We start from the raw sequence: 13,286 nt of genomic DNA, 5'->3' as shown, positions 1-13,286 counted from the left end.
AATCAGAAGGTTGCTGGTTTGAGCCCCACAGCCACCACCATTGTGTCCTTGAGCAAGGCACTTAACTCCAGGTTACTCTGGGGGGATTGTTCCTGTAATAAGAGCACTGTAAGTCGCTTTGGATAAAAGCGTCTGATAAATGCATGAATGTAAATGTAATTAAATGCAGGTACTGTAAATGTAAGTACAATGCAATAACAAGTTTGTACATAATAAGTACATTGTATCAAATGCGTACTTTGCAGTTAAAGACACCTTCAAAGAACCAAATGTATTCATGCAACAACATTGTTCATAGTTTGTCCAGACAACTTTGTTAAGCTAGTTGGGGCAACATTTAAGATGTTTGTCAAACATGTGCTTAGATTCAAATTAATTTACATTTCTTAGTATTATAAATATCGATAAATGCGTGAATTTACCTGGCACTAAATGTAGTTGATTCAAAATGTGTTTTTGAGTTGAGGTGGCAAATACCCTTGTTAATTCAAATGAAGTATACAAACTGATGCAATGAATACTTAACATGTTCAGTTGAGTTTAAAGTTTTAAGTTGTCAACTCAAAAAAGCACTTTTAAATAGTATTAAAAATCTTGTTCATGTTGTTGCCATTGGCAACAGGCTAAAACAATCTCAGATAAATTGACTGAGCCACTGAAGTACTGGAGGTAATATGTTAGGATTTAGGTTTATTGTACTCAATTTATTTGGGTTAAAACAACATCAGGGATAATAGTGCATAAATAAAATAATGAAGTGCTAGTTTTCATGAAATATCATGCAAATAGAAAATCATAACTCATGTCTGCAAACACTGTTGGATTAATGAATCAGTGATGAAAAGTTTAAGTGAATCTTCACAACAAAATTTCCAAACAAACAGCAAAAATAATTTGGTTATCTTTTATACCTGCTGTCACGAACCCCGCTACCTTGCTCCGCCCCCTCGAGCTTCCACGCTCGTTCCGCCCCCTCGAGCTCCCACGCTCGTTCCGCCCCCTCAAGCTCGCACGCTCTTTTTGCTCGCTCGAGCCCTCACGCCCACTTTGCTCCTACTCGCTCACATGCTTGTAGGCAATCTCCCTTCCTCGAGTTTCTCACGCGTTTCCAATCCCCCAGAACATTATGACCACCTGCACTCGCGTCATCTGCACTCCTGCACATTAGTTTCACCTGCACTCGTCTCATCACCTGTCATGGTTTACACCTGCACTTGCCCCTATATATATCACTAACCTTTCGTCTCACGGTTGTTGGTTATTGTATTTAGTTTCCTGTGTCTTTGCCCCCGCTAGTCTCGTCTAGTTTTGCTCACCTCTTGAACTCCTCTTGATTACCCCCTTAGCTTGCCAGCTCCTCGTTCCCCTAGTACCCGTGTCTACTCCCTTTGTTAGTTTACCCGCCTCTCGATCCTGTTTACCCCGGCTTTGACCCTCGCTCCCCTCGACTACTCTCCCGGATTTGCCCCCTTTACTCTCTTTGATTCCCCGGCTTTTGACCCTACGCTTCCCTTGACAACTCTTCACTGGATTTGCCCGTTTGTACTTTTGCCTGCTTTTATTGTTTCATCTTGTGTGTGTGTGTCCGGGTTACAGAATAACCAACCTCACCGAAGACAGTCACATGCAACACGCGGAGAATTCGCGCAGCTCACTAGAGCGGAGGTTTTCAGCGCACTCTGCCCCAGGATCTACCGGTGGGAGTCATGATCGCGCGCTCACAGCCCAGGGCCAGCAGGTACGTGCGATTTTTGATTTTTGTCACCCTGCTTCACCTGTGTCTGCCCCTGAACCCGTTTATGCTTCCCATGCATATTTGAGCGCCGTGAACTCTCCACCCCCGGAGAGGTTTTTTGGCTCTTCGGACGCTGACCAAGGGGTTTTTATGCGAGGCAGCGGTTGTGTAACTCATAACCCCGCCCTCGACATTAAGGAGTCAGCGGCCCAACTCTTGGGGTTGCGTCAGGGGAGTCAACCCTTGGAGGTTTTTGTTATGGATTTTTGTGCCCTGGCGTACCAGGTGAATTTTGATGAGGTGGCTCTGAAAGACATTTTTCAATGTGGACTGAATGAGCCAACCTCATCATTCATGCCAGGTGGTCGCTGCTCTCTCAACCTGGCTCAGTTTATTGACCTCGCCCTACTGTACGCTGGTTCCTCGTTTACTGTGGGGGAGGCAGAAACTGAACCAGCGTTCCATACCACGGCCCCCGTCTTGAAGCCTACCACGGCCCCCGTCTTGAAGCCTACCACGGCCCCCGTCTTGAAGCCTGTCACGGCCCCCGTCTTGAAGCCTGTCACGGCCCCGTCCCGAAGCCTGTCACGGCCCCCGTCCTGAAGCCTGTCACGGCCCCGTCCCGAAGCCTGTCACGGCCCCCAGCCCCGAAGCCTGTCACGGCCCCAGCCCCGAAGCCTGTCACGGCCCCAGCCCCGAAGCCTGTCACGGCCAGCGAGTCAACGGCCATGCCCGGCACGGCCAGCGAGCCAGCGCCCATGCCCGGCACGGCTAGCGAGCCAGCGCCCATGCCCGGCACGGCCAGCGAGCCAGCGCCCATGCCCGCCATGGCCAACGAGCCAGCGCCCATGCCCACCACGTTCGGCGAGCCAGCGCCTGTAGCCTCGACCGTCCCCATGGCCACGTCCCCTGTTGGCCGAGGACGCAAGACAAGGAAGATGGCCCCTTCTCCCCAGTCTCGTCTTGTGCGCAAGACCGCAGAGGTTCCCTCAGAGTCTTCCACAGCTCTGCCGGGTTCTGCTCCGCCCCCAGAGTCTTCCACGGCTCTGCCGGGTTCTGCTCCGCCCCCAGAGTCTTCCACGGCTCTGCCGAGTTCTGCTCCGCCCCCAGAGTCTTCCACGGCTCTGCCGGGTTCTGCTCCGCCCCTCAGAGCCCTCGCGGCCTCCGCCTCTCGAGTCTCCCAAGGCTCCTCCTCCCAAGCCTCCCAGAGCTCTACCTCCAAAGCCCCCCAGGGTTCTGCCTTTCAAGTCTCTCGAGCCTCCCAGAGCGCCGCCTCTCAGGGCTTCTCCTCCCGAGTCTTTCAAGGCTCCTCCTCCCAAGCCTCCCAGGGCTCCTCTTCTCGAGCCTTCCAAGGCTCCTCCTCCCAAGCCTCCCAGGGCTCCTCCTCTCGAGCCTCTCAGGGCTTCTCCCCCCTCGAGCCTCTCAGGGCTTCCCCTCTCGAGTCTTTCAGGGCTCCTCCTCCCCTCGAGCCTCTCAGGGCTCCGTCCCTCGAGTCTTTCATGGCTCCACCCCTCGAGCCTCTCAGGGCTCCGTCCCTCGAGTCTTTCATGGCTCCACCCCTTAAGCCTCTCACGGCTTCGCCTCTCGAGTCTCTCAGGGCTCCTCCCCCTCTCAAGCCTCTCAGGGCTTCCCCTCTCGAGTCTCTCAGGGCTCCTCCTCCCCTCAAGCCTCTCAGGGCTTCTCCTCTCGAGTCTTTCAGGGCTCCACCCCCTTCCAAGCCTCTCAGGGCTTCGTCTCTCGAGTCTTCCAGGGCCCCACCTCTAGAGCCTCTCGAGTCTTCCACGACCTTTTTCCCCGAGCCTCTCACGGCTCTACTCCCAGAGACTCCAGAGCTTCCTAGGGTTCCGCCTCTCGAGCCTCCTACGGCTCCGCCTCCCAAGCCTCCCACGGCTCCACCTCCCGAGCCCCTCACGGCTCTGCTCCCAAAGACTCCAGAGCTTTCTATGGCTCCGCCTCTCGGGCCTCCTACGGCTCTACCCCCCGAGACTACAGAGCCTGCTAGGTCGTCGCCTCGGGGACCTCCCACGACGCCACCTCCATTGGCTCCACCTCCTGAGCCTTCCAGGCCTTCCCCCCAAAGCCTCCGTCGGCTCCACCTCCACAGCCTTTCAGGCCTTCACCCCTAAAGCCTCCTTCGGCTCCACCTCCAGAGCCTTCCAGAACCCCACCTCCAGAGCCTTCCAGAACCCCACCTCCAGAGCCGCCTACAGTGCCGCCTCTGACGGCACCACCTTTCACGGCTCAGCCCGGACTTCCTGACCCTCTCCCTGTCCTGTGGCCTCTTCCCTGGCCTCCGGACCTATTTCTGTCCGGTGGTCACCTTCCAGACCCCCGGACCCAGTCCCTGTCCTCCAGTCGCCTTCCAGACCCCCTGACCCTGTCTCTGCCCTACGGCTGCCCCCTAGATCTCCCGACCACCCGCCTGTCCGCTATGTTCCCCCAGACCTTGCCTTGATACTGCCCATTGACCCCATGGACTGTCTCATTTCCCTCTGTGCCCCTTGGACTGCCCTCAATTTTGTTTGTGTGTTTTGTGGGTTATCTGTTCAGGGTTTTTTGTTTGTTGGGTTCGTCCAGCACCACTTCCTCGCAACCGAGCGCGGCCTTCAGGAGCCGTCCGTTTTAGAGGGGGGAGTACTGTCACGAACCCCGCTCCCTCGCTCCGCCCCCTCGAGCTCCCACGCTCGTTCCGCCCCCTCGAGCTTGCACGCTCTTTTTGCTCACTCGAGCCCTCACGCCCACTTTGCTCCTACTCGCTCACATGCTCGTAGGCAATCTCCCTTCCTCGAGTTTCTCACGCGTTTCCAATCCCCCAGAACATTATGACCACCTGCACTCGCGTCATCTGCACCCCTGCACATTAGTTTCACCTGCACTCGTCTCATCACCTGTCATGGTTTACACCTGCACTTGCCCCTATATATATCACTACCCTTTCGTCTCACGGTTGTTGGTTATTGTATTTAGTTTCCCGTGTCTTTGCCCCCGCTAGTCTCGTCTAGTTTTGCTCACCTCTTGAACTCCTCTTGATTACCCCTTAGCTTGCCAGCTCCTCGTTCCCCTAGTACCCCTGTCTACTCCCTTTGTTAGTTTACCCGCCTCTCGATCCTGTTTACCCCAGCTTTGACCCTCGCTCCCCTCGACTACTCTCCCAGATTTGCCCCCTTTACTCTCTTTGATTCCCCGGCTTTTGACCCTATGCTTCCCTCGACAACTCTTCACTGGATTTGCCCATTTGTACTTTTGCCTGCTTTTATCGTTTCAATAAAAGCAGTTTTTTGACTTACATTGTGACTGTCTCATCTTGTGTGTGTGTGTCCGGGTTACACCTGCTGACTGATGAAAAAGTGATGGTCTGCTAAAAGAACATACAAAAGGTTTGGTTTATCTGTATATTTTCTGAACATTTTAAACCAAAAGTCAGTGTAGGATGTGAGGTTTATTTGAAGGTTTGAGAGTTTGCCAGGTTGCTGTATTGTGAGTGTTTGACCTTGATGATGGGTGTTATTTTCAAATAAGCAGATGATTGGCTCATTCAGGGGCAAAAATAAAGGAGTGAATTTGTTGAGGAAAAACAAACCAAAGAGTGCTTATGTTTTGTTCTAATTTTCTAATGGACCTCAACATAAATGTATTAATTACAGCTACACACAGAACAAGTTAATAGTATTTTCAGTACACCCTGTAGTTGACAAAAAAGACAGTCACAGAACATTAATTAAAGCTATGCTTGCTTTTATTTCTCACTTATTGTAATACAATTCATTCACTACTGATGCAGTACAAATAATTATATCATGACATGGAATTTTATAGTGGAGAAGTTGGCTTAAATGCAGGATTCACATCTTAATTAATTTACAAGTTACCATGTCCTTAAGGAAGCACCATGGATGGAATAACATCAGCACCGGATTTGAGAGATGTTAGCAATGAGTGAGTGACCTTCAATGATTTTGGTGGGTGTATTTTCACCCATGTCATGGGATAGTTCACCCAAAAATTTAAATTCTCTCATCATTCACTCACCCTCATGCCATCCCAGATGTGTATGAATTTCTTTCTTATGCTGAACACAAACAAATAATATTTTAAGAATATTTCAGCTCTGAAGGTCCTTACAATGCAATGGCGACCAAAACTTTGAAGCTTTGATTGGAACGATCCAGAAACATTTTAAACTGCAATACAACCCATTAAAGAGACTGTACGTCTCTCCCTCACAGCCTCGTTGGCATTCCTGTAAAAAATCAAAGATGCCGCTGCTGTGAATAAGGTCTCAAAGTGCTTGACGCCTGCGCAGATTGCTAGATGGTGCTAGGAAGTGCAGTTGAGCTTGAAATCATGATCGTCAAGGAGAATGATGATTTGTAGTGAAACTGGAGTTATATTTTGGTCTGTTCTCATCTAAAACCGATTGAATCTCATCAGAAGACATTGGTTAAACCTCTGGAGTCCTTTATGCGCTTTCTGTAGCTTCAAAGTTTGGTTCACTTGCATTGTATGCAACCTGCACTGTATGCAGGACCTACAGAGCTGAAATTTTCTTCTAAAAATCTTTGTTTGTGTTCTACAGAAGACAGAAATTCATACACATCTGGGATGGCAATTTTGGGTGAACTATTCCTTTAAGTTGGTAGTGGCTATCAGGATTTTCTCTAGCTTGTCATGAACAGACTTTTACTTTAGAGTTAAATAAAAAAGCAAAACACCAATCAGTAATCCATTTCAGATTACTGCAATGGGGATAATACTACTAAATATTGTATTTGAAAGTAAGGAAAAAAGCTAATTATGAGGTGTAGGAATTTAACACTCAAGCACAACTGTGAAAAGAACATTGGGTGGGCCACGCTTGAACTGATAAAATTATGTTTCACGAAACCAAAATAGAAAGGAGGTCAGATAAATCAGCAACTACAATAGAAAATCCAATTGTCCATATAATCACTTCACAAATAGAAGAGAGGAGAAAGTAAAAATGAGCAGCTTATATGAATTTCGAAGCTTCTGACCTAGCCATTCCTTTTTGGTCAGTGTCAAAATAACGATTCAGTATAGAATCAAGTATTCTCCAAATACGACCAATCAGCATGCAGGTTTATTAAGGCCTACATGAGGTAGGGTTAACATTGACCAAAACTGGTTCACCATATGCAACAAAAGCACACACAAACCATGATGATTAATTACCCCTAGGTTCAGTGAGTGCAAAAAAATATTTATGGTATTTTATTTGCAAAGGTATGCACCCTTAGAGCATGAATATCTTTATTTTGGCAAGTTTAATCCCTGGTTCAATACAAGTTAAGCTCGCTGGACTGCATTTGTGGCACAATGTTCTTTACCACAAAAAATTATTTTGACTAATTTCTTTAAAAGGAGGTTAATGTGAGGCACTTACAATGTAAGTGAATGGGGCCAATCTGTACACACACTGAAAAACTTTATTAGAAACACTATGGTCCTAATCAAGAGCCCAACATGGTATTTTGCTGTTGAAGCCCGTCCGCTTCAAGGTTGGGCGTGTTCTGAGATGTTACTCCGCTCACTACCATTGTACAGAGTGGTTATCTGATTTACCATCGCCTTTCTTTCAGATCGATCCAGTCTGGCCATTTTCCATTGAACTCTCTCTTCAACTTATAACTTCTGTTGGCAGAACTGCAGCTCACTGGATATTTTTTGTTTTTGGGACCATTCTGAGTAAACTCTAGAGACTCTTTTGTGTGAAAATCCCAGGAGATCAGCAGTTACAGAAATAGTCAAACCAGCCTATCTGGCACCAACAATCATGCCACGGTCCAAATCACTGAGATCAAATTTTCTCCCCATTCTGATGGTTGGGGTGAACATTAACTGAAGCTCCTGGCCTGTACCTGCACGATTTTATGCATTGCACTGCTGCCATTCATTTAGGTTGCATGCTGTGAAACTAAAACACTAAAATGACCATAAAAACAATGTTTTAAACAACATTACAGATCAGATAATACACAAGTTTAAAAAGAAGAATGAATGTAAGAGCTTTTATGAAATTTTAAGCTTCACATTTTTGCATTGTAAAACTCTCCAAAGATTGGTCCCATTCACTTCCATTGTAAGTGTCTCATTGTAATCACCATTTTTGCTTTTTTTAAAGAAATACTTTTTTGTGGTAATCAACATTATATCACAAATGCTGTCAACTGAGCTTAACTTGTACCGGACCTGAAATATTCCTTTAAACCCCTTAATTTTACTCAATGTTATACTGTTTTTATAAGCAGGTGTTTTTTAAACATTAGATAAGCATGCTTTTTCGAATGTAATTGTATTTATTTATTTTATTTTTTTCATTTTATTTTGGGTTTCAGTAGGTATCATGACAAGTCATGACTCAGGCATCAGGATATACAGTAAATCAAAGGTACTCACCAAAACCCATCCCTAGTTCCTTGAGCAAAATTTTACTTTCTCAACCGTGACATCAAGACAGAGAAAAGAGCTCAAATGATCATCTTACCTAAGACTACAGTACAAAAATATAACATGAATAGTGAGCAAATAAAAACATAGTCAAAAGCATACAGTTTCAAAGTCCCATGTCTCAAACACAGGATGCAAAATATCTCAGACGTTTGCTTCTTTTCAAGAGATGCATGGACACTCTTGAGGCGTATTATCTGATGGGTATGACTTACATTAGATTTCATAGATGTCAGTGAAGGACAGCATACCCCCTACCATATCATACACACACATTCTCACTCATTAAAACTGACTGTAGAATATCAACAGCTCACAACATGTCAAGTGCTCTGTGAAGGACACTTAATACTAGCATTAAATTCTGCTTCATGCAGTTCTTGGGTGCAAGGAGAAGGATCCCAAGCAAATGAAGTGAGATGAGAACCACTTGACTATGAAACCTCAGCACTTATGGTCATTGTTGTCCTTGCGGTTCTATACATTGTAACTGTAGTCTGTTAAGTAGTCCTTAAGCCTATTTGGCAGAGGAAGTTCCTGTACCTGTCGTGTGGTTTTATTGATGGCAATACGACACAGATGTTGCAGCGACGGTGTGGCCGTGTAAACAGGATTTGTCAGAAGGAGCTGAACAGAGCCACTGGATGGGGCAAGCGGAGTAGTCCTGCCCTTACAAGATGTCCTCGACAGCTGAACATAGTGTTCCACCAGATGGACCACGCTGTCAAACTGCTTGAGTTTGGGCTTGACCAGTACAACAGAGTCCAGCTTGAACTTGCCGTCCGTGTATTCAATACGTAGGTTGGTAGGTCCAGCTGATGTCATAGCAGAGATGGTGAAGAGATAGTCCCTCTGAGTGCTGTCTCGGACCAGAAACGTGCCCTCTGACGTATCCTGCAGGACCTCCTTGGCTTCATTGGCAGTCAGGCTGCCCCAATACCAGCCTGCTTCCGAGAAAAGAACACAAAGATCCACATGGTCACGCACCCTCTTCCACAGTTTCTGTTTCAGTCGTTTGCTTGTGTAAAATGAGATCCCAACATACTCCTCTAGCTGCACACTCACAAAATCAACAACATGTGGCTTAACACAGCTACAACCATGGCTATTCTGCTTGAGCAACTGTTGTACAGCAATGCAAAAACATTAGCGGGAAACATTTTTTTCATGAAATATTTAAGTAAAGCATCTACTGAATGTTTTTCTTGACAGTTTTTGCATTTTTGATGGCAGATGCTTGACAGATGTTTCACTTTTCGAAACCTTAACGGTAAACTCACATACTTTTTCTCAGTAGCAAAGAGACATTAAAGGAATATTCCGGGTTCAATATAAGTGAAGCTCAATCGACAGCCTTCGTGCATGATATTAATTACCACAAAAATAAATTTTTATTTGCTCCCACTTTTCTTTAAAAAAAGCAATTAGTGAGGCACTGGAAGTGAATGGGGCCGTAAACATTCAAATACTCACTATTTAAAAACTTTAGCCAGAAGACATAAACAATATGTGCGTAAACATGATTTTAGTGTGATAAAATCTCTTACTAACCTTTTCTGTGTAAAATTACGTTCAAGTTTACAACTTTGTTGCCGTGACGATGCAATGTCAACAAACTCTAAAAAGACTGTAGTAAAAATTATGATTTAAACAACTTAACAACTCAAATAAAACTCATGTTTTAACAGAAGAATTAATGTAAGTGCTTTTATAAAATTATAAGCTTCACATTTCTGTCTTTAAACCTTCCAAACACTGGCCACATTCACTTCCATTGCAAGTGCCTCACTGTAACCTCCATATTTTCGTTTTTTTTTTTTCTTTTTTTTTTGTCCAAATACAATTTTGTTGCAATTAACATTATGCCACAAATGCTGTCGATTGAGCTTAACTCGAATTGAACCCAGAATATTCCTTTAAAATTGGATCTCTCATCACAATGGCACTTATGTTGCTCTCTTATATACTGTATACTGTACAGTGACAATAGCTGGACTCAGTTTACTCGTTACAGAATTCACGCCCTGGCACAAACACGTTAAACCAGAAAGGGATGCAAAAGAGACATTATAGCCTATAGAAAACAAACATCCCATGGAACACAACAAAAGCTTAATAGCAACAATGTCACATTTTTGTCTGCAAAAAGAAAACATAAAATGTGAACAGTGAAGGCTTTGTTAGGAAATGTACATATTGTATCCTTACATTCACTTACACACTTGTTATTCCCATTCATCTCTCAGAATTTTTCAAGATTATTTTCTGCTCTGCCTCACAATTAACAATAACAACAAAACTCACAAGACTCAAATTAAATTCATCCAATTTAAGTAAATACATAATAATTAGCAGTCTGCACAGTCCACATTCAATATACAACATTTCAAAACCCTAAATCAAAGAATCAAAAAAACTCTCAATAGCCTGTGTAATTTTCTCAAGCATGCCTAATACTACAGAGAGCATGATAGTACAGACGTCCAGCTAGTTTAAGCACTGATTTAGGAGATTAAAGTAGGCCTACACCTAAATGGACAAATAAAATTGTTATTGCAATGTCATCTAAAGGTTTAGCCATTTAAAATGACCTGTCATCACGTTTAACAACACATTTGACGCAGTTTAAGTATAAATGAATCAATGCGTGTTATAGAAAACATTTAATTCAAGCCAAATAAAGAGAATATGGTAGTAAAACGAGCATTCAACGTTTACCAGTGTTTTTAAGGTCTCTCCTGGCAGTGGCAATGCGACTCTGCTGCTCGGACTCCGCGACTTGGGTTTCGGTTCGCGATCTACTTTCATGCTCGATGCTTTCTGTGGAGTCGGATGAGTGACAGGTCATTGGAGAACCCCGTTCTGCATCCAGTCAATGTCTATAATTATCCCTCAAAGACGAGTGATTCCTACAATCAACCAAAACATGTGAGAGGTCTTCCAGATCGTCCCTGGTTTATGTTGGAGAGCGCCAATCTGAAAATGCAAACATGTTTGAGATAATGTTAATTTCCATAGCCTATGCATTTAATAAATGTAAAGAAAAGCCTATGGTTATAGCCTAGTGATAAAATAAATTACCAATTTTGCTTTCATCTCTCCTGAGTAATTAAAACGTCAGTCTAAATGTCCAAAAGAGGCAAAATATATAGGGTTTTTTTTTTATTTATTTATTTTATCTCTACCCGGCTTTTTAGTTGTTGTTTTTTTGTTTTTGTTTTTTAAATGAACGAAAACACAAGTTTCATAGCAAAAAACTGGACTTGCCGTGTGAATGGCACAATGCGCACGTGTAATAAAAACAAAGGCTTCATGCCATCACGAGATAGCAAAATACGCAGAACTGGCTCTCTGTTCGAAACTGCGCTGCATGACACCTCCTAAATGACAGTACGACAAATAATGTACATTTGCTTTATATTTTTCTCCTTATCTTTCCAGATGTGTACTACATTAAGTTTCTTCAGCATACATTAAACGTCTGCTTTTTGAGACATAATAAATTAGTGAGATATAAAAAATAAAAAAATAAACATATATTGACATAAACTTGAGCCTGTACGACGACACACATAGCGACAGAAGGAGAAAGCGCACATCACTTACCTCTTGTCTAAGTGAAAGCAATAAGCAACCAAGTCCAGCGCGTTTCACGTTACAGACGTTCAGTGGCACCATGGTTTAGACCCCTCATTTATTAATGGCCAGCTGCCGGAAAGAGTGATCAGTATCAACCCAGCAGCGCACCTTGATGCTCAGCAGATTGCCACTGGCATTATGCAGTGGAGAGATATGAATAGCTATTCCGCTGTCGCGTTTTCCTTTACATTTGCATTGATTCTTATGGGGAGCGACACTCCACTGTCCGTCTCGCGCCGTCTACAAGCGCACCGCACGCGCCGTGCGGCAAAACTCGTTATTGCAACGCGCCTCAAACGAACAGAACACATATGATTACTCTCTTCTGCCGTGATGAGATATTCCTACGTATCTTTTTTCTTCTGCTTTTTGTGTATGTTAGTGTGCTTGTCGTTAACGACTAAATCCACATTTAAAAAGACTGGTATACAAAATACGAATTTCCAGGAACTTTCCAGGAATCGTGTCACGTGGTCACAAGCGCGAGCGCTTTCTTAAGGTCGTGCCAAATATTTTTTTTGTTGTTTATTTGTTTGTATTGTTAAGTTCTGCCAAAAATATTTTTACCAAAAGCCCACGCTGTTTGTGATGATAAATGTATCTCTGCAGTTTGCTCAGCAGCATCATGACAAGAAAGATGTAAGATCTTTCAAAGAAAGATGGTTGATGGATGGAGAGACAGACAGACAGACAAGAAAGATGTAAGATCTTTCAAAGAAAGATGGTTGATGGACGGATGGACGGACGGACGGACGGACGGACGGACGGACGGACAGACAGACAGACAGACAGACAGACAGATAGATAGATAGATAGATAGATAGATAGATAGATAGATAGATAGATAGATAGATAGATAGATAGATAGATAGATAGATAGATAGCAGGGGTGTGAAAAGTACTCTGAAATTATACTTAAGTGAAAGTATTGTAACTTAGTGGAAAGTTTACACAATTAAAAGTCCAAGTATCTAGCCATAAACATACTTGAGTGAAATTAAAAAAGTATCCACATTAAATTGTACTTACGTATTAAAAAAGTAACTTTTTCTAGATAGAATAAAATTCAGAGAGAGGAGAATGTGTGAGAAAGGATGCTGTAAAATCAACTGGTTTGTTAAATCACCTTTTTACTGTCTCCGACAACAGTGGCATTCGCACACCTGGTTTTAGAATAATCTTACAATAACTAAATTTTTGCAAAATGATTTTTATGTGGCCTGTTGTATGTAACATGGCAATTTCCTGGTGGAATGAACACTGCAGGCACTAAAACAACAATGACTTTTATCCCCAAGTAAACCTCACATTATCAGTTACTCTTATTCACTCCCTTCCTCACACAGTGCTATCTTATGACATATAAAATCATTTACTAGAACACATGACTCATTTTAACATTTGCATTACATAACCAACTACATTTACAAGCTTGTTTAAGTGT

At 43.9% G+C, this 13,286-nt stretch overlaps 1 protein-coding gene across 4 annotated transcripts in view; it reads right to left on the bottom strand.

Annotated features, from left to right (window-relative positions):
- The window catches only part of LOC127637625 (suppressor of cytokine signaling 2-like), a 34,508-nt gene extending 22,237 nt beyond the window's left edge, over positions 1–12,271 (bottom strand). For 2 of the 4 annotated variants that reach the window (XM_052118779.1, XM_052118782.1), the window contains exons 1-2: positions 11,810–12,271; positions 10,922–11,179 (exon numbers count right to left, since the gene is read on the bottom strand). In XM_052118779.1, coding sequence (XP_051974739.1) covers positions 10,922–11,051 — 130 coding nt within the window. In that variant the 5' untranslated portion in view covers positions 11,052–11,179; positions 11,810–12,271. Of the gene's footprint in view, positions 1–5,458; positions 9,151–10,921; positions 11,180–11,809 lie in introns of those variants that run through there. The other 2 variants (XM_052118780.1, XM_052118781.1) reach the window with 2 other exon arrangements.
- Between the last annotated feature and the right edge of the window lie 1,015 nt (positions 12,272–13,286).

The sequence above is a fragment of the Xyrauchen texanus genome, chromosome 45 (genome assembly GCF_025860055.1).
Source record: "Xyrauchen texanus isolate HMW12.3.18 chromosome 45, RBS_HiC_50CHRs, whole genome shotgun sequence".
NCBI lineage: Eukaryota > Metazoa > Chordata > Actinopteri > Cypriniformes > Catostomidae > Xyrauchen > Xyrauchen texanus.
The sequence above is the reverse complement of the archived record's forward strand: the minus strand, read 5'-3'. Positions and strand labels throughout refer to the sequence as shown.